Source organism: Micropterus dolomieu, linkage group LG10, assembly GCF_021292245.1.
Source record: "Micropterus dolomieu isolate WLL.071019.BEF.003 ecotype Adirondacks linkage group LG10, ASM2129224v1, whole genome shotgun sequence".
Lineage (NCBI taxonomy): Eukaryota > Metazoa > Chordata > Actinopteri > Centrarchiformes > Centrarchidae > Micropterus > Micropterus dolomieu.
In genome coordinates, this window is record NC_060159.1 from 23,098,587 (window position 1) to 23,118,946 (window position 20,360).

General features: G+C 39.6%; 1 protein-coding gene across 2 annotated transcripts in view; it reads left to right on the forward strand.

Annotated features, from left to right (window-relative positions):
* man1a1 (mannosidase, alpha, class 1A, member 1) overlaps positions 1 to 20,360 on the forward strand; it is a 149,265-nt gene that overhangs the window by 51,420 nt on the left and 77,485 nt on the right. For both annotated transcript variants that reach the window (XM_046060400.1, XM_046060401.1), the window contains exon 3: positions 19,097 to 19,212. In XM_046060400.1, the coding sequence (XP_045916356.1) occupies positions 19,097 to 19,212 (116 nt within the window). The remainder of the gene's footprint in view (positions 1 to 19,096; positions 19,213 to 20,360) is intronic.

Genomic DNA, 20,360 nt, shown 5'->3' on the forward strand with positions numbered 1-20,360 from the left:
GTATAATCAGTGTCCAATTTAATAGCACTGCCTGTTTCTTTTCAAGTAAGCAGCTGTGCTCTCAAGACAGTGAGTCTGGTATTTAAAAATAGCATTAGAAGGAAGTGTTGTGTTGTGTTTGAAAGGTCAAAATGCTGATTAACTGACTTTGGATATTTAACTCATTTGCCAAATTGTGCATACACACAAATTGTGGGAGAGGTTGTTGCCCTGAGAAATAACATGAATCTGTCTATAACGGCTTGTTAATCAGAGGTCGGTGCAGAGGAGCATCACATGACCACAACTGATCACACCTTGAAGGGGCTGCTGCAGCAGAGACCATGGAGGCAAAATGATAAGGCTGCCACGGGGAGATTTCTCTAGTTGTGTTTTTCTTCTGCCTTCTCTTCTTTTTCCTCTACTTGCTTACTGATTTGAAGTAGAGCCCAAATGGACTAGGGTGATGTGACATACCTCTGTGTGCCTTGCAGGGTTTAACATTTAAATCAACACGCGATGGCAGTTGTGAGATTGTTTGTTTGCATATGTTGCCAACCCACTGTCGATCAAATGCGATCAAATCACACCTACACAGTCCTGAGTTTTAAACTCTTAATAAGTAATAGGAAGTGTTTTCCAAACTAACTTTGGGTATTTAGTTATGAATATTTCATGTTATACAGTGTGTGTGTGTGTGTGTGTGTATGTGTGTATGTATGTATGTGTATATATATATATATATATATAATTGTATAGCACTTTGTACTACAAAGTTATATTGTCCTGTATATTATCTGAATCAAATAGTACAACTCATTTCATACAACGTCAGTAGTGGCAAGTATAAACTACTTGGGTCTTGGCTTTAAATCAGAATGACATTCAAAAAAACGGTGACATATTGTATACGAAATTAAAATAAAGTGCCCTATTGCAATACTAATTGAACTGAAAACAGAGTGGGTAACTGAAGGGCATACTGATTGCTGTTTCATCCAACATCTAGACTCTTATAACAGCTTTTCATCATGGGGCAACAGTTTCAGTCACAAACAATATTTCATCCTAAACGCTCAACAATCGCCGCCTTGTCATTGTCATCGCAGCTCTATAAATACCATTTGTGGAGCTCACTTATGATCTGTCTAGTTACATAGGGGCTGACTGATAGTGGCATTTTGGATGCAATGTCGATAACATTGTGCAGAGCTGATTGATTCATTTAACCAATGTGTGCGATTTCCGTTGTCTCAACATCAGTAACTATAATGCTGCTCCCTGGCAGAACATCAAACCACAATGTTTACCACAATGTTTACGACCGGACCTGAGGAGAGGAGTAAAAAGTGATGATGTAATGCTTGGATTTTAGCTGAACATCTCGTCCTCCTTGTCCTCATTCACTTTCTTTGTTGGTTCTAATTATGGTTTGACCAACACAGAGCTTTGAAGGACAGTATTTTGTAAGGCAAGACTTCATCAGCTACAGTAGAACAGCATCTCATCCCTGGAGAGTCTGTGGATCCATTCTTTTTTGCTAAAATTAAATACACCTAGAGGCAACGCTGACATCCATCTCTCCTCCTGTCGTTTCCAATCCCTCGCTCCGTCTTTTAGCACTCAGCTGTCTATAACCAGCATACTGCTATTGAGACTCTCTGTGTTTCTAAATCCAGAGCAGGTCAAATCCTGCTGTGACACTGTAGTTTGCTAACAGATACAGTCAGCATGCTATGCTTTTGAGGCTTCAAGGAGAGACCGTAACCTGATGTATATAGATCTTAGACAAGAACCTGGTGGGAGTGAAAATGTCAGATTTACAAAGTTTACACAATGTCTCTGTTCTAATTGTAATATTTTAGGTTGAGGTTGAGGTTAGGTTAAATTATTTAGACCTCCTTCTTGCATGGGAATCTTGTAGCTGTCCAACTCTAACATCCGCTGTCCTAATGAACTCTTATCAGAACAACCACTGAGGGCTTTTTCCACCCACATCTCAATGACCAGAATATGTTAAATGCCCCCTGGAAGATGAATTATTACCTTGTTAAGTTTCTTCAGATGATCCAGAGCTCATTTGGAGCTCAGTGCCAGTAAATTGCCAGCCCAGCCTTAAGGTGTATCCTGACTCCTGTTAGACATTATGGAATTTAATTTAATCTCAGGCCCATTATAAACCAGTGAACCAGAGGTAGAGTTTGTACCAAGGCTTTATCTTGGAGTACAGTGATATTTTATTTTTATTTTTACAGGGACACACTGGCAGTTGAAGAAGAGTTCGCTAACGTAGTGGCCTAACAACATGTGGAAGACTGTTTTCTAAATCAATGAACACACAACTCTTTACAGTGGATTTCAATTGCAAGAGTCTGGTACTATCCTTTTTTTTCCAGGCAGACACTGTAAAGTGGGTTTTCTCTCGAGCTTTCTGGAGAGTGTTAGTGAGCACTTTGCCGAGATAATCCATCCACCTCACAGATGTGACATATCAAGATGCTGATCAGACAGCATGAGTATTGCACAAGTGTGCCTTAGGCTGGCCACAATAAAAGGCCACTTGAAAATGTGCAGTTTCACTGCAGCTGTCTGGGTGGCTGGTCTCAGATGATCTTGGAGGTGAAGATGCTGGATGTGGAGGTCCTGGGCTGGTGTGGTTACATGTGGTCTGCGATTGTGGGGCCGGTTGGATGTACTGCCAAACATTGAATTCACGGGTAACCGCTCTGGTGGACATGAAGTCTGTGATGGAGCTGCACATTTTCGAGTGGCCTTTTATTGTGGCCAGCCTAAGGCACACCTGTGCAATACCCACGCTGTCTGATATGCCACACCTGAGAGGTGGATGGATTATCTCGGCGAAGGAGAAGTGCTCACTAACACAGATTTTGACAGATTTGTGAACAATATTTGAGAGTTCAGCTCATGATGAATGGGGGCAAAAACAAAAGTGTTCCATTTATAATTTTGTTCAGTGTAGATTCATTGCGAGGCTGGGTTGTGTAACAAGTAATGTAATTACTTGAAGCAATAAGTAAAGTAATTGGATTACTATTTCAGTGAGTAATATGTAATGGGTAGTAAAGGACATTTTCAAAGTTTTTTTGCCCTGTCTGGTCTGGCTCTAGTCCGAACAGGTATATTTTGTTTCATTCTTATTTAGGAGTGTGCTAAATCATTTATTTATTTTAATTTATTAAAATAAAATTAATAAAATTAATTTATTTGCTGGAAACAATCCAATATTTAATTATTTAGTCTATATATAATATCAGAATCAGTCGTAAAAAACTCAAGATCTGTAATATTTGTGTGATTTGTGGAATACAAACTTATCCTTATGTCATTAAACCACCTAAATTCCCAGATGTATTACCAAGCACATGACCTCAAACTCCTCAATAGTAGCTACGACCCTGATTCTTAACACAGCCATATACTCTATGTTGTTGCTGTGATGATAATGATGTGGTTGGTGGATAGTCTCCGCTTAGTTTTGTCTACTCTAAAAGTGATCACACAGGCTTTTCTGGAGTCTAAATTTAGTGGTGCACAGTAGATTCTCCAATATTGGTGTCCATGGTGTTTCCTGTTTGTGTGGTTTCCTCGCACCACTTTGTTTAATCGGCACTGTTGAGAGACTGCTTGTTGTGCTTCATAACAGCCAAACAAGATAAAGGTTGAAACATAGGTCCTTCTCGTCTGGGCTTACCTCTTACTCTAGCCAAGGGCAAATGGATGGTAAATGGACTGCGCTTATTATAGCGCCTTTCTAGTCTTCCGACCACTCAGAGCACTTTACACTACATGTCACATTCATCCTGTTCATACACTGATGGCATACTGGGCCAACTGCTCATCAGAAAGCAAGAGTAATCATTCACACACCAATGCCACAGCCATCAGGAGCAATTTGGGGTTCAGTATCTTGCCCAAGGAAACTTCAACATGCAGAGCGGAGGAGGTTGAGGGATTGAACCGCTGCTCTTCTGATTAGGGGGCGACCCGCTCTACCCACTGAGCCAAAGCCGCCCCAGGCCAGCATAAGAAGGCACTCATGTGTTCAACCAACCAAAAAACTCCCCGTGTGTGTGTGTGTGTGTGTGTGTGTGTATTTTGTGTGTGTTTTGTGTGTCTTCTGTCTAAAATAAACACTTGATTGGGCCACAGCACATTAAAGGTCACTACTGATGTCTCCTGTTGCAGGCAAAGAGGTAAAAAAGGCAGATTTTTTGGGTTTGTTTATGATCTAGCCCTGAGAGACTGGGCTCTGACAGAACATTGTGTTTTTGTGTATTTTGTGCTTTTGTGCACGAACTAAGATCTGTTTTGTTGGTCTAAGCGCTACGGACTGTTTCAGAGGACACCTTAAAATCTGACTATGCTTTAAATACTTCTGGACTATATCTTCTTAGCTTTGCCAGTTCAGCACAAAATGTACACATGTGATGCAGGACAACAGATGATGCATACTGGCTTATATAAATATTAATGAATAATATTGGACTTAGACCAATAAATTATTTTTCAGTGTTTGTCCACCAATAATTAAGTGTCAGTAGAAAAAAGAAAGTCAAGATATAAAAGCTTGTTTAAATGTAGGTCATTTAGAAACAGAGTTTCCATGATGCCATTTGTGCACCAAACTTTTTTCAAATGTAAAATGTCCCACTCTTAAAAATTCTTAAAACAAACAAAAAACCCCCCAATTTATTCAGTGATTCCTGTGTTATATAGCTATATTAAAAACAACAACAAAATGTCCAAATGATCATTATCACACTTTTAAAACTCACAAATATTAAGACTGGTATTGATCTCAAAAATCTGTCAGGCTATAAACAATATGTAGCATATGTGCATAAATATAGGCTAACAATCCATAGGCCATAAAACGTAAAAATACATATTGGTATTTGGACCAATACTAAGATTGTGACCGTTTGGCAGCCACCAACCACAAACTGCAACGACCCCGGTCTGCATTCGGCCGAGTACCTTTGTTCAGTTTGCTATTAAAAAAACAATCAGATAATGTCTGTTATGTTGCACTGATATAGTGATGCATTAATTTAAACTTAAGACGTGTTTGCAGATTTGCCAGCATTTTAAAGAGGTGGTATTGCTATGCTACCAAAGCGCAAATCGATAGACTCGACTCTACTCAGCCCCGTTTTCCATTGCAGATAGTACCCAGAGATAGTACGTAGCTTGTCGTCATAGCGACGCCACACACAACTGTCACGACGTAATGTTCAATGCGACACACGCAAAAGCTCTTAAAATATATCTACGGTTAAAACGTTTCAATATTACTCAGAATGTTAAGACGGATAAGCGGCATGAAAACCTTCCAGCTGTGTTTTCCTCTGCTGTTGTTGCTGCAGCGGTCTGTGTGACGGCGGGAGCAGAGGGCTCTGTGAGCGGGCGGCTGGCCGGCCTCACACACTCCTCCCGCGGGTTGGCACAGGCTTGGTTTGAGGGCGTGCCTGACCCCCGCTAGTCACTTGGTAAGCTTTATGACGCGTTTTTCATTGTGACGTCACAAGTAAAGGAAGTGAAGGGCTGGACTACAAACAAGCTGTTTTCAAGCAGTTCAGAGCAGAGCTTTCTGTGGGAGATGGGAACTCCCTTTGGGCTGGACTTTGAGCTTTTTCACTTTGCAAACCTGTTACATGCACAAAAAAGATATATAACTCAATAAAGGAGAAGGGAAAAGCCAAAAAGCATAATACCACCTCTTTAATACCGTGTGTGTGTTGTGCTGCCCTGAACTCCACAATCAGTCGAACTTTTCTCATCGTGCAGTCCATGATATATCAAGGTGGATCAATTAGATGAGACGATAAATTATAACATGCTCTGTGCTGTTGTGCTGGGATTGCATATTTGAGAATGGGGCTATATGAATGCCAGGATTTTCCTCTCTGCTATTTTGGGTTAATTCGCATTATACTTTCACAGCCCGTTAAGACTTTGGTAATTTGCTGGACAGTTGGATGGATTCGTAGCTACAGGCAGTGTGAAGAAGTAAAAGCCTGTGTATCTCCTGAGACACACAGGCTTTGCAGTGGAGGTTATCTGCTTGGCCCTGCCTGCAGTGCTTTAAAAGGCTGTTGGATGAATGGCAGGCTTTGCCACAGATACTGCGAGGGTTTAGTGATGGTCTCTTTTCTTTATGTTGTTTTTTTCCTCCTGTCTCCTGTGGCCTTTCCTCCATGCCAGCCCTCAATGGCTTTTCTGCTCCTTGTTCCCTGGAGTGATGCTGCAGACAGACGAAATAAAACTAAAACTAAAACCCCTTCCTTTACACTTGACCTTCAGATGTCAGGTTCATGTTGCCTCCCCATTATTATCAGCCAGTCAGTTTATGTAGCGCGGTCATCGCAGAACCACGACCAGAAAGACCTGTGGTACTTTAGGATTGTTTCCACTACCGTGTATACAAGTACATTTTGGTCACTGGAGATTAGGGATGTCCATTTCAAGCACAAATACTACACACGCAAAGAGGGAGTGCTTCACTACATGACTTTGAATAGTTGTTGTAGACTTTTACATAACATTTATGGCCCCAAACCGTAGGTGGGAGCGCACTGGTTTTTTAGACAAGTGGTTTGATTTGATTTGAAATCTTTATTTCGAACATTTTTCACACCAAGGTCCCCCGAACTGACACAAAATAGACCACGGGCCCCCATTTTATTTATTGATTGTGTCCCAGGATTTCTGCTTTTAGATGTTTTATTACAGAAAGCGTATAAAACCCATGACCTAATTAGTAATACATTCTGTCATTGTGTTACTTATGGATGTAATTATAACAAAAATCAATGATTCCACTTTTTGCTGGGGATCCCCTGGAACCTCCTCAAGGACCCCGGGGTCCCTGGACACCACTTTGAGAACCACTGTATTAGACTAATGTATGTGTTTATTTTGCTGCTGTGCCAGCGCTGGAGAGATTAGTAAAAGTACGTAGCTAACTAGTGGTCCGGACCGCTATGCTGAACTGAACATGCCACACACAGACTTCCAGACCCTGGTTTAAAAAATTTTTTTATTTATTTTCTCTAGACAAGGTGGTAATCTCATTATCTCAACTATTAATTTAAAAAAAATGACCTAATGACTTCCTCTGACCCATCCCTACTTGGGGTACATATTTTGTACACCTACTACTTTATTACTGCTCCAGCGGTAGACTTCTTTTTTGTTCTGAGAATGTAGAGTGAGATTTAGCAGCTCTTTGGATGTACCAAGCTTTCTGCCTGAAATGATTGAATGATTGATGAATTGATTTGGGTTGTTGGTTTAAATCCAGCACAGATGTTTATTTAACCATGGTCCATTATTCCATCAATTACTACACCATTAAATGTCTCCGAACTGTCCTTTCCGCTAGCGTATTTGAACTTGCAGCACTACAACTACTTTAACTTAACTAATCACTCTTAATAACTTTTTGGCTGCTCCTTTACATCCCGCAATACTTTTAATTTTCACCTCCTTTGTGGATGAACAAGTGCGTTTCTGTGGTTAAAGTTTTAAGGGCTAGCAGAGGAGGTGGAGGGTTTGTAGCTTAAAGAAATGTCTACTAGAGTAAATGAAGAAGCAGAGCTGCAGTCAGCATTATGGCTGTTTATCTATAATGAAACGGTAATGCAACTATATTTTATGTTTTTGGAAGGGTAGGCTCTTTCACAATCGATGGACATTTACAGCTCTGGCAGGTCCCTATTGTGCTTCAGACTAGAACGTGAAACAGCAAGTAGCTTTTTGTACTAAGACCTTAAAAGGTCCAAGATTTAAGAAGGGGGCCAGTCCACTGAATACCTTTTTAATCAATTCTAAAGTGCGCTGGAAGCCAAGGAAGAGAGGCCAACAGATGAGTAATGTGGTCTGTATTTGGTGCCAGCCAAACGTCAAGCAGTAGCATTTATCACAAGTTCAACTATACAAGGAATAAAACTATAGAAACTTGTTAAATGTGTATCTTAGTAGCGCTGTTACTTTATATATCTGCAACTTTTTAAGTTCCTTATTTTAAAACAAGCAGTTCAAGACAGATTCAAAACTTCCTGTGAACGTCACTGAAAATCAAACTGACACTGTTGTGTCTTTTTAATGGTTTCCACTTAAGCTGAAGGACTTTGTGAGTCATGGTGGGACAACACACAGTCTGCAAAGTCATAAGATGATAGTTAAACTAGTCGAACTAAACTGAATAATAATGAGGTAATCTGAATATCCACGACAGACAACCTGTCACACAACATTTGTTTTCGACCAGGAACAGGTGCCAGTGGTCTTGCAGGACGTTGAATGAGCTGTTTGAACATATTGCCTACCATGTGTGTGCTGCAGCCATCAAAGCCAAATGCACTGCTCCTTCTTGGTCACAACCCCACCATTGTGTCAAACCAAATATTATTTTCCTGTTTCCTGCCAGCCTTAGAGCTCCACTCTGGCCCTGGCAGAGCTAAAAATATTGTTATCACCCACCAGTCAAGAAGGCTAATGTTTTTGGTGTCTTTCTATTTCCAGACAAGTCATTTACTTGGTTATATAATTTGACATTGAGTCCTGGGCTGCAGCCTCAGCTCCCACACAGCATTGTGTGTGTCTGAATCAGATATTCAATCTCTGTAATTGAAATGGATGGAGTAATTCTGCTCCGGCCTTCCCTCAGGTTTTCATGTTGTGTGTGAGAGGAGGGAGGGGGGATGTATTTGGTAGTGTCTGAAATGATGTAAATCACGCTCTGCACAGAGGTGGGTGGGACACAGACGAGGGAGCACTGCAGCAGCTGAAATGGGGGTATCTATCACATGAACACACACACACAAACACACCTTGCAGCTCTGTGTCGTATGCGCTCATCTCCTAAGCCTTTGTTATAGAACCTTGAGTCTGCATCCACATTAATTAATCACACACTGAAGAACAAGCTTGCTCGCCCAGGCTTTGAACCCCCACACCCACCCCTCCTCACCAAAGCCCCTAGAGCAGTTTCTGCAGCAGCGCCACACATCTTCCTGATGAACACACACCTAAACACACTCTCATAGAAACAGAACATGTCAACTCATGCGCACTCCTGGAAGTCTGCCTGGTCCCTGAAAGTTCCCACGCCTGAATAAACGAAGCAGCCAAATAAAATTAACAGCTAAACTCTTCCCAACATTGTTTTAATATCAGCCTCTTTCTATCTTGTATTTGGTGTATTATTATCACAGCTTTACTTTAAATCCCTCTTTTCTGTATTAGTGTCAGATTTTCCACACACACACACACACACACACACACACACACACACACACACACACACACACACACACAAAGTGATGCATGGTAATGCCTTTCACTGTAACCTTGACAAAAAGTGTTGATGCTTGAGGATCTGGCAGCAGAAGCCAAGAGGTTAATACACTTTGGGAATGTATGTATGTGTGTGTTGGTGCGTGCGCATGCTTTCTGCCTACGATAACACGATTAGCCAAAGGCTTAGCCATCACTTTTCCTCACCTCCCCTCTGTGACCTCTCAGAAAATACAGTGTAGACTCAACATTGAGGCGGTAGCTGGGGCTAAATGGGATCACCAGCAGGGCTGAGGGTGTCGAGATCTGGATCAAATTGTAGGATTAAGGATTAAACCTGGAGTTTGCATTGAGTTAACATTACGATATGGGGACACACTGGGGGCCTTTTCTATCTTGAGAACATTTCTGGGCTGAGAAAGGCAGTGAGCTGAGGAGAAACTTCAGGAAGTTTTTTTTTTTTAAGACTGAATTTTCATAAGATGAGAGCAGCCTTCAGTTTTTTTAATATCAATGACACTTTGACTGCTGTCAGTCTTTTGAAGGCTGAGGCTGCTATTTTTGAGCTAAAGCTGCTGAGTCAGGGTATAGTGCCAATATTCATTTCTCTCTACCAGTAAAGCTGGAAAGAGGTTATGTTTACAGCCCTGTCTGGTTTTTGGCTGCCTGTTTTCAAGTATGGCAGAATATATCATAAAGTTTAGTGAATTTCACATAACTAGGTCAAACAGATTGCTTTTAGTTATGAAAATAGAACTGATTTTTTTTGCCGTTAGATATATATTTTGTTTTATTCGTAATTATCATGGCTTGTTCATTTGCTCGTGGGAAAGTCTTGGACCTAATTGCTTTCATGAGCTATATTGTAGGCAAGTGAAAGCAAGTCTCTAAACACCCCCAAACAATCATTGAAATTACAGTTTGGCAATCATGAAGAACTGCACTCAAAAATAAATAAGTACATCTTAAGTGTGTCCAAGTTGTTGTTGTTGTTATTATTATTGTGATTACCACTGAGTTTAGTGTTTTTGTCTTTCTAGATGGTCACTGTGTCAGATTAGGCGTTCATAGACTCTGTTCACGTCGTCTCTGGACTTCATCCTCTCCTTTCATATACACGATGCCTCTGACATTAGCTTACCTTTCTGATAACCAAGGTTAACTGTAACCCAGTCTACAGACACGATGTTGTTTAAGCACCAGGGCAGCCTACAGGGAACAACACCGTAATTAAATGCTTGTAACATTACGTATTTTTGTTCAGTTACAGGAGTACAAACTCAGACAAAGCAAAGAAAAAATTTAAATAAAAGAAATTGCTTTACACTAACAAAGTACGGAAACAGCTAGATAACTTGTTTTGAGGCGGCTTTCTTGTATAGAGATGGGTTTCAATAGCATTTTATCAAATCTGAATCATGTTTTAAATACACTTTCCGAATCAGAATCCTTTGGAAACCCTTATTGAATCACTTTAGGTAGTTTGTTTGGGTAATGAAGTTAGTTTAAAAAAAGTACTGTTTTTATTTCACACAGTATCATACTTAATAGAATCTAATGTGCTGAAAGGCTTTTACTACATATTTTACACAGCTACAGAAGTCAAAACAACACAGTTGACATAATATTAATTCTTTGTCATTCAGCATTTTACAAGCATGTTGCACTTTTCTGAAGGCAAAATCATTTAGCACTGCTACAAGTCACAGAATCACTCAACTGAATGTGATGTAACACCTGCGGTTGGCGGAGTCCGAGCACTTGTCCATCTCAGGGTATCAAAAATGCTACAGGTTCTTACTTTAAGATGATGAGAAGTAGATAAATATTTAAGCTAGGGACTTGTCAAGAATACTCTTCTGCAAATATTGAATGTTGCAGGTGTTTTGTTAACTTTGGTGAAGTTTATCGACACTTTTGTTTAACTTAGGACGGTCCGCCATATTTTGTCAGTCAGTCTCATTAGCAACTGTGTCAGTTAGCTAGCACTTGTTGGTGTGCGTCAGCAATTTTTTCCTTTGCAGATGCCTGTAGTGTTAGAAAGAGGTAAAAGAGAATATCTAAGAAAGATTGTGAGTGAGAGATTTGATAAGGGATTTGTTGGCTGCGGAGTTTAACAATTTTTTCCTGCTGAACAACATCAAATGTAAAACATCAGTGCCATCAGCACTTATCCCTAGTCTTATATAGGCTCTGTTCAAAACAGAAGGCTGTTGCCTCGCTGCCATAATAGACACGTGCCTCAGAAGGCATAACTTTCAAGTGATGGCATCTTCTAAGAACGTTGTTGTTGTAATTGTTTTGAACAGCCTTTTGGGCATGACTTATAGCATCTTGCTTATATCGTCTTGTTTCTTTTCTGGTTGTCAGTCCCTAGCCTTAGTGTCAGCTAGCTAGCTATTGAAAAGGCAAATGGCTAACAGAGGCCTCAGAAATCAAACCAAACAATGTTGGTTGGTTACAGTCACAGGCTAATAAGATAGTTCAGTGTTTAGTTCTCGCTAACTTTTCAAAAATCGAAGCAAACAAAGTACTAAAAACTTTTAAAAACTTACATTTGTATATGAAATAGGCTTGTTTGTCTGCCATCTTCTCACAATTTGTTTGTGAGCTACCACAGGCGAACAGCTTTATGAGTAACAGACAGCGTCGAGTCAACATCACTGCTGCCTTCAAAACTGAAACTGCCCCCGTAATGGTCGGTTTTGATGGCATCCTACAAGACAGGAAAAGATGCCTCGCTGTCCTGTTAGATACCTTTTGAGACAGCCATAGCGTAGAACAGATATGGACCAAAGAGAAGAAAACTGAGTGGAGGAAAAAGGACTATGGTAGATTCATTTATCAGTCAGTCACACACAATAAATGCTCAATGTTTTCAGATGCAGTTAATGCTGCCTGACAGAGGGGAGTAGAAAGCTTCAGGCTAAAGAGCTCCACAGAGTTGCAATTCATGTGACCTATAGTTGTTGGGCTGACGTTATTGTGGGAGTGGAGCATTACCTCCACACTGCCGCTGTGACATAATCCACAGCTCTGTATTCGTCTTGAAGTGTGTGTGAATTACAGTGAAAGGAATATGCGAAAGCCTCACCAAGGAGCTCAGCGTGACCCAGAGCTGGAGGGCACAGCTGACTGCTGAGGTCAGGCTTTGTGTTCAAGTTGTGATATAACCCACATAACATTTACTGTTCTTTGCCTCTTTGTTTCTAAAGCAGAGACCTATCCCATATGTCTAGATGTTATATTACCTGGCCTGCTTAAAATATAATTTGTTTATTAGTGTTGTAATTTTAAGATGTAACTGCAGCGTTTAAATATATATAGTTAAAGACGGTGGTCCGACCCATCTGACGTTTCTGCTGTGCTGATTTTTATGCACTGTGTTTCTTTATCAACTAAATTTTCCCAGCATCTCACAGCTGGTCGGACTAGTTTTGGGTAAGCTCAAACTTAAATTTTCTGTGGCCCAACAGGTAAAACAGGTCTCTAACATAAAATTAGTGAAAGTGGTGTTGTTAATGAGTTATGAGGACAAAATAAATGAATGAGATGTAGAACAGATATGTTTGAAATAATATCATAAAAATAGAAAATGCTATTAACTTGTATGTACCTGACTCAGGGGTTTTCTAGCTGTGGTTGGTTCTAGTCTAAAACCAGCAGTTGGCTTCAGTGGGATGTGCTGCTGATAGGAGCGAACCCTACTGTCACGGTTTAGTAGCATTAACTGACATTGTTGTTTTATCTATGCCTCAAATACCCTTGGTGGGGCAATTATCTGGTGGCACTACTTTTGTTGCATCCTTGACAGTAGCTTCCTTTAAAACTACAGTCAATCCACCATCTTCAACCTTTATTGGAGGAGTGTTTAGCTTGCTACATTGCTGTGCGATTACATGACAGTGGGGTCAAAAGAATTGATACACAAGGTTAGGGCTGGACAATAAAACAATAACAATAATTATCTCAATATAATTTTTTTCAATAACAATATAACAAATGTTCAATAAATATTCAATAAATGTTTGATTTTATTCACTTGAATAATACAGGAATTAGGACTTAATTTTTCTTATTAAGATGTTTATTCTGTTTAAGGAAAAAAAGGACTGAAAAAGCTTTTACTTGAATTTACTTAAAGATATTTGTTGACAAAGATTTTATCATAAGCATTTTTAATGTTCTATCTCAGATTTGTGAAGTGAGCCACAGTTTGGCATCAAGTGTTGACCATAAAGAAAAGTTTAAACCACAATTAACAATCAGGTTTCTTCAACTTTCACTCAAGAGCAAAAATCAGCCTTTAAACTTGAAAGAAAAAACTATTTGATACCTACCGTGATAATTATTGATATCGAAAGATATGAAACTTTTTATCGTCATAACATTTTTGGCCGTATCGTGCAGCCCTATCAAAATGTATGCTCCTCAGCAAAGACACGTGGAGATGATCTTGACATTTTGACCTCTGCCAACACAAACAGTGGTGTGTGTTTGCATCTAAAAGAGAAAAAGCAACATCACATTGGTCAATCGCTTTCAGTCACTCATGCACACTCCCACGTCACGCCAGATTAAAGCTCTGTCTTTCCTGCCTGATTGCATAAAGTGAAGGTTATTTTGCTCTGAACAACCAAACAGTGCATCACTGTCTTGTCTGACACACATGCGCGCACACACTTGCTGCAGTGTAGTAAGTAATGGAGTAAGTTGTGTCATCATTGCTACCACACTAATAGAGTTCTGTATGAGCCAATACTAATGCTTTTAGCACTGAACTGCAGCAGAATAACAGGATTCTTTACAGGATACCGCATGCAGGAGTGTGTGTTTTTGTGTGTGTAAGGAAATCTGCCTGTTTAGGTGATGATTGAAGATGCCTAGGTGTGGTGCTTTTCTTTTTTAATTCATCCATCACTCGCCTCTTCACTCATTTTCTGCAAGAGGAGAAAGGAAAAAAAAAAGCAGTGCGTGCATTAAGATGGAAGTATGTGCGATGGCGTGAACAAAGAAGGGTAAAATGAGGTAAAGAACGTTAAGAGACAGGAGGAGAGAGGACGGATAGAAGTACTGTGAATAGAAAAGAAGGAGGAAAAGATTGATGGATACCTCATTACAGCACAAGTGAATGTAGGAAGAGGAACAACTGGATGGATTGTGTTTCGAGGCACACAGGAATGGAGGGACTGATACTGTTCTTTAATGGCTTTTGGACTTTGAATCTCCCATTTTTTTCTTCCATCCATCTCCCATCTGTCCTCATTCTCTGTCTGGGAACAGAAAAGTAATGCTTCTTCTCTTCTGAGGGCACCCGCGCTTTGATTTTTCATCTCTCCATCTCCTTCTGCCAAGTTCTTTTTAGGTCAAAAAGGGCGAGCATCATACAAGCATGCAAGCCTCATTTTCTTCAAACCATCCCTTTTGTCATTTAACCATTCTCTGAAGAACATATTGCATTCACGGGCTTCACCTCTGACACGCAACACTGTGATTAATGACATAAGAAGACAAAAAAATATAACTTTTTTCCAATTTCTTCCAATGCTGCACTCACACTGGTTGCAACAACAGGAACTAAACTAACCGGGAGTATTTCCTTAAGGACACACAAGATAAGGTTTTCTGGAACAAATTTTTGTAAGAATTCTCCCACTGTGACAAGCCCACCACCTACAGCAAATATCATAAGGCCTGTCCTCCCCTGCCGCTCTTTCTTTATAGAAGCCTCCTAGACTCTGTCCTCCTCCGCTACCACTCATGTTTTACAGAAGCATCATAGACGCTGCCCTCTGCTGAGCCATCTGCTACTTCACCGTGCTCGCGGCTCGGAAACACAAACAAAATCCTCAGCAGCACACACATCACCTCCAGCATCATTGGACTTTGCTCTCACAACTTCAAGGACCTCAGCTGAATCCCGTCTTGGTTTTTATAGTCCTCCCATCTGGACTCTGACACAAATCCTGGATCCGGTTACTAACAGATTTTATCAGATTTCTTGGTGCCCTCTGCCATCATGGTTTCCGGACAAGCTGTCACTTCAGGGATTAAACCCCCAGTCTGTGATCGGTGTCATCTGTGTACTTAATGAAAAGTCAAGTGTTCTGTGTATTTTGTACAACAACCGCATGGTCATGAAGACGCCAGCAAATAAAGGACAGCAACTAACAATTGTTTTTATTATTGATTCTCAATTATCGTTTAAACTGTAAAATGCACATCACAATTTCCAGAGCCCAAGGTGACGCCATCAAATTGCTTGTTTTGTCTGACAAACAGTTCAGAACTCTAACGTATATGATTTATTGATTTATTGTCATATATGATAGTAGTAATAGTTTGGCATTTTGTTTAAAAATGACTGAAACGATTAATCTATATTAGGGCTGTCCCCTGAAGTTTCATCTGCAAGATTGGCAGTCGAATCAGGCTATACCCATCGAAGCATCAAAATTTAGACTATTCGGGGTCAGCCCTAATTTATATTATCTACTAGTTGCTAATTTATTTTCTTTAAATCAACTAATTCATTATTGTTTTAGCAATCAAGTTCAGTGAGAACAGTTGCTCTCCATCTTTAAGAGTAGACTAAAAACATGTACATATACATATGTACAGAACTCCAACATATTTATCTATATGTATACATACATTAAAGCCCCCACTCACCCACAGTCCACCCGCTCGGGTGTTTTCATTTATTTTGCATAACAAAACCTCTTCTCATGACAGTGTGCTTGATAGACATCTATCTCACTTTCCTGTTAGCTTTGTTGAACTTGTTAGAGTGAAACAATTCACACCTTTATCGCTCTTATTAACACACTGGTTAAATTATGTAATATGCAGTGAAGCTCCTCCCAACCTCAACCTGAACAGAGATCCAATCAGCCACAATAATTAAAAATAACATATCTCAACATTATCTCTACTATATGTCATAATGATGACTAAAATATTTAAAATCACATGATAAAGTTACTCATATTGCTCATTAGGTTGAACGATTTTTGGGAAAAAATGTCATTGCAATTTTTCTGCAAGATATTGCGATTATGATTTGTTTTGGGGGGGTTTTTCACAAGCGGCACAGAGTAGATGAACCGGGCAGGAAGTCAGACACAGAACGGCATGGAGAATTCACTTGATTTAAAAAAAGAAAAACACCCTGTGCATACTCCCGATCATAAATCAACAATAAACTGAAAAATGCTACATGTGGGATGTGTAGCCTGCAGAGAGCAAAACGGGCTCACAGAGAGCTGTCATCTGTAGTTGAAGCACACAAAATGACAAATTAACAACACGTCAACAACGTAGGGCAGGCTAAACGATCAGCTGCTAAAACACTTGAAACACAAAACTGGGGCACAGCCGCTGCCTGTGTCGGTTCGGCTGGTTTCGTTTGTTGTTGTGAAATGTACACGCCCTGTGTCCGCTCTGATTGGTGAGTAGGACCGTAACAGGAGGCGCATGGTGCTTGTGATTGGTGAGCAGGTCTGTCACACAAGGATGACAACCTGTTACTGCATGACTGTTAAAAACGGGTCAGATGCGCTGTATAATTAGCTTACGTTTTAATCGTCGTCTCCACGATTAGCTAATCTCGGTCTTTCAAATCGCAGTTTAGATTTGAAAACGATTAATCAGTCAGCCCTATTGCTCATTATGATTAATATCAGTTACCTCGTTTTAAAAAGAAGAAAATTACATAACTAAAGTATTCAAAATCTCCTATTGTGACCTGTTTTGGTAGAATTGGTCTCAGTTTGGGAAAACTGTCCCGATACAAATATACATATATAGAGATAAAGAATGTTATCACTCAGTTATATATAATCAGTATTTGGTTTAAAAACTAAAAACAAATGTATGTACATGTGCAATAATTGGAAATAATTTTCTTCTAATTATTATCAAAACCTTCCACATACCTTTCCTTTCATCTCTAACCTTTTCTTTTTTTATATTTATTATCAGTATTCTGGTCACTCTTTCACCATCTGTACCACACACACACACACACACACACACAGGAAGAGCAGGGAGTGGGAAGGAAGCACAGTGACAAGACAATGGACAGGAGGAGAGTGTCTTGTCCTCTGTCGCTTTGGAGGTTTCACTGGAGTGAAAATTTGAGAAGGATGGAAAAACCTGAAGGACAAGTGGCTACAACAATAACAGGATCTACTGACACCTCAAGTTACATCCTCTTTCTTTGTGTAAAATGGCTCGAGGCCTGACAAAACATTCTTTTTAGTGTGATATCAGCTAACTGAATTTATTACAAATAGCATGTTTGGTCCACTAAGGATTTTTGGGCGATTGACTTAGCTTAAAGACTGGAAGCAGGGGGAGACAGCTTGCCTGGTTAGCTACAGTATCTGATTTGTTAAATATGTATACAAACAATCACGTAAAAAGAGTTTCCAGATACAGTCAGTACAGTTGGAATGGTCTTTTTCAAGAAATAGTTACAACATCTAATTATCTTCTAGAACAACAAACTTTTATTGTCATATTTCTTTCTCCAGCTTTTTAGAAAGTCAAGCTAGCACACAGATGGGAGACTGATCAATTTTCATATCTTCTCTCAAAAGAGAAAATATTGAAGCTTTTCTGTAGCCTTTTTACTGATATTTTGTGGTGAGGTATCAATATAATTCCAATTGAAAGGAAATATTTGTATCGATTGCTTTGTAAATCTGCTTTACAGCTGGTAACAGTTGACTGAGTTGTCATCTCACAGTGGTGATTTTAAAAAGAAATCATAATAATTTCTAGACACAGAGTGAACAGAAATCTGATGGACAACAGTAGCCCTTCACCGCTAGCTGATGATTCAGCATTGTGTCTAATGGAAAGCTTTTAGCTGCCTTTGCATCCTCCCACAACTTACAGAGGGATATACTAAACCCACAGATATACAGTACACAATAACAAACCAGCAGCTTCCTGGCTTTCATCTCAACTCTACTTTCTAGCCACGCCATTTTCAAACCTATTCTCTCCCTCCTCTTCACTGTTTTTCCTTCTACCTTTACTCCCTGCCTTCTCCATCTCTGGAGGTCTGCCTCCCTACGCTGATGTATTCATGTTTTCATTTCTGCTCTCTTTCTGTCTTATCGATTGTCGTGTTCCTTTTTCTTCTTCCTCCCCATCTTCCATTTCCAATTTTAACCCCTCTTCCGTCTCACCTCTAAGTGGTCAGATAGCTCAAACAGATGAGATCTTGTGTTTATAACAAGTATGTTAGGACTAAAAGCTTTGTGCTGCATTCTTAATGATTTATTGAGCCCCCTGGCACATACACAGAATAAGGTGTTGAGGTGGTGTTGGATTCGTTAAGGGGTAAGTGCTGAAATGATGGTTTGTGGGTCTCTGTATGTCTTCCCTCCTGCTACGAAGGTAATCACAAGAGATAAGCAATACTCCTGACGTTTCATCAGTGCTCATAATCGCTGCCTCTCACCATCTGTCGAGCAAAATAATTTATTCAACCTCCAAACATAACTCTTAACTTCTGCTGTTTATAGGTTTTTGTTGGGGGAGGGGTTTCGGTTCTGCCAGCACCTGTTGTCATTCATACTTATAAAATCAGTGGTTTACCATTTGAATAATTATGGAATTTGCTCATGGAAAAGTTAAACTTAAGGGTTTTTTATTCAGCTTCCTTCCCAGCATTTGTCTATATTAGTAGTAGACCGATGATATATAAAACTAATGAAGACACATCAACCTTCAAAGCCACATTCTGTAATCTTTTTCTAATCTTCTTCTGTTTCTCTTGCAGGCAGTATAAAGGGAGCAACAATAGTGGATGCTCTGGATACCCTCTATATCATGGAAATGTTTAAAGAGTTCGATGCTGCTACTGAGTGGGTAGAGAAGAACCTTGACTTTAATGTGGTAAGGAGTGTGTGTGGGTGTCCTTGTGATGATCAACTAAATTTATTTTGCAAAAACTTCGACTCTCTGCCATAACTCATAATTCAGTCAATAGAAGCTTGAATCATTGATATTAATGGTAGAGAGGAGCCTTGAAATGCTGGCCGTTTACCCATTTGGGATTTTCATGAGTATCTGTTTTTATTAATGGAAATTTTAAGCGAAAGAGCAAACACCTTTAAAGTTCAGGTGTTAATGTACCTAAGACTCAAGATGTCAAGATGTCCTTTTAAGATAGGTGAACAAAAGGAGACACGAGACGATAGTGCATCTGTAGTTTGAATAAAAAGACAGACAGTCTTTGTTAGAGTGCCACTTTAACTCAGTGGTGTTCCTAGTTTGTCTTCTGGGTAGGGCTAAAATGTTATCAGGATAAAAAAAAATCTTATCATTCAATATCGCTTATTGTCACAATAAATGTCATCATTATTTTTTTCAACTTTAAAGGCAGTTTTTGCTCCTGAGTGAAAGCTGAAGAAACCAGATGCTTAGTTCTTTATGGTCAGAACGTGACTGAAACACTTGATCATAAACAGTGGATCACTTAACAAATCTGAGGTAGAACATTCAAAACAATTACGAAAAATATTAAATGTATACATACATACTTTTTCAGTCCCTTTTTATGGGCTGATATTTGTTACTTAGATCTGAATTTGAATTGCTCACCTTTAATAATTGCATAAAAAACTGAATCTGAATAGCATAATTTAATTTATTAGTTTGAAACTGAATTCCAATAAACTTGAAACTGAATGTAATATTATGAAACTGAATTTAGTTGCAACTGAAAATGTATTTGAGCTAGTTTCAGTTTCAAGTTTTGGAACTGAAGAAGTCCTTTGGATGAGGGACAAAACGTCTTCCAGTATCATCAACCAAGTCCAGTTGCCCTTGACTTTAACCTTCATTGGATAACTATGACCTGGATGACTGAGAATCTTCATAGAAATTGATGATCTTTACTATTCAACATCCTGGATCCCATGCTTTTTCACCAGCACTTGAATGCAGCATATAATACCGGTAAATGAAAATATCTAGTTTTGGAGGAAATCCCAAACCCTGAGCACCACTTGTCTACCGAGTTTCAGCCGTTTTTTTTAACG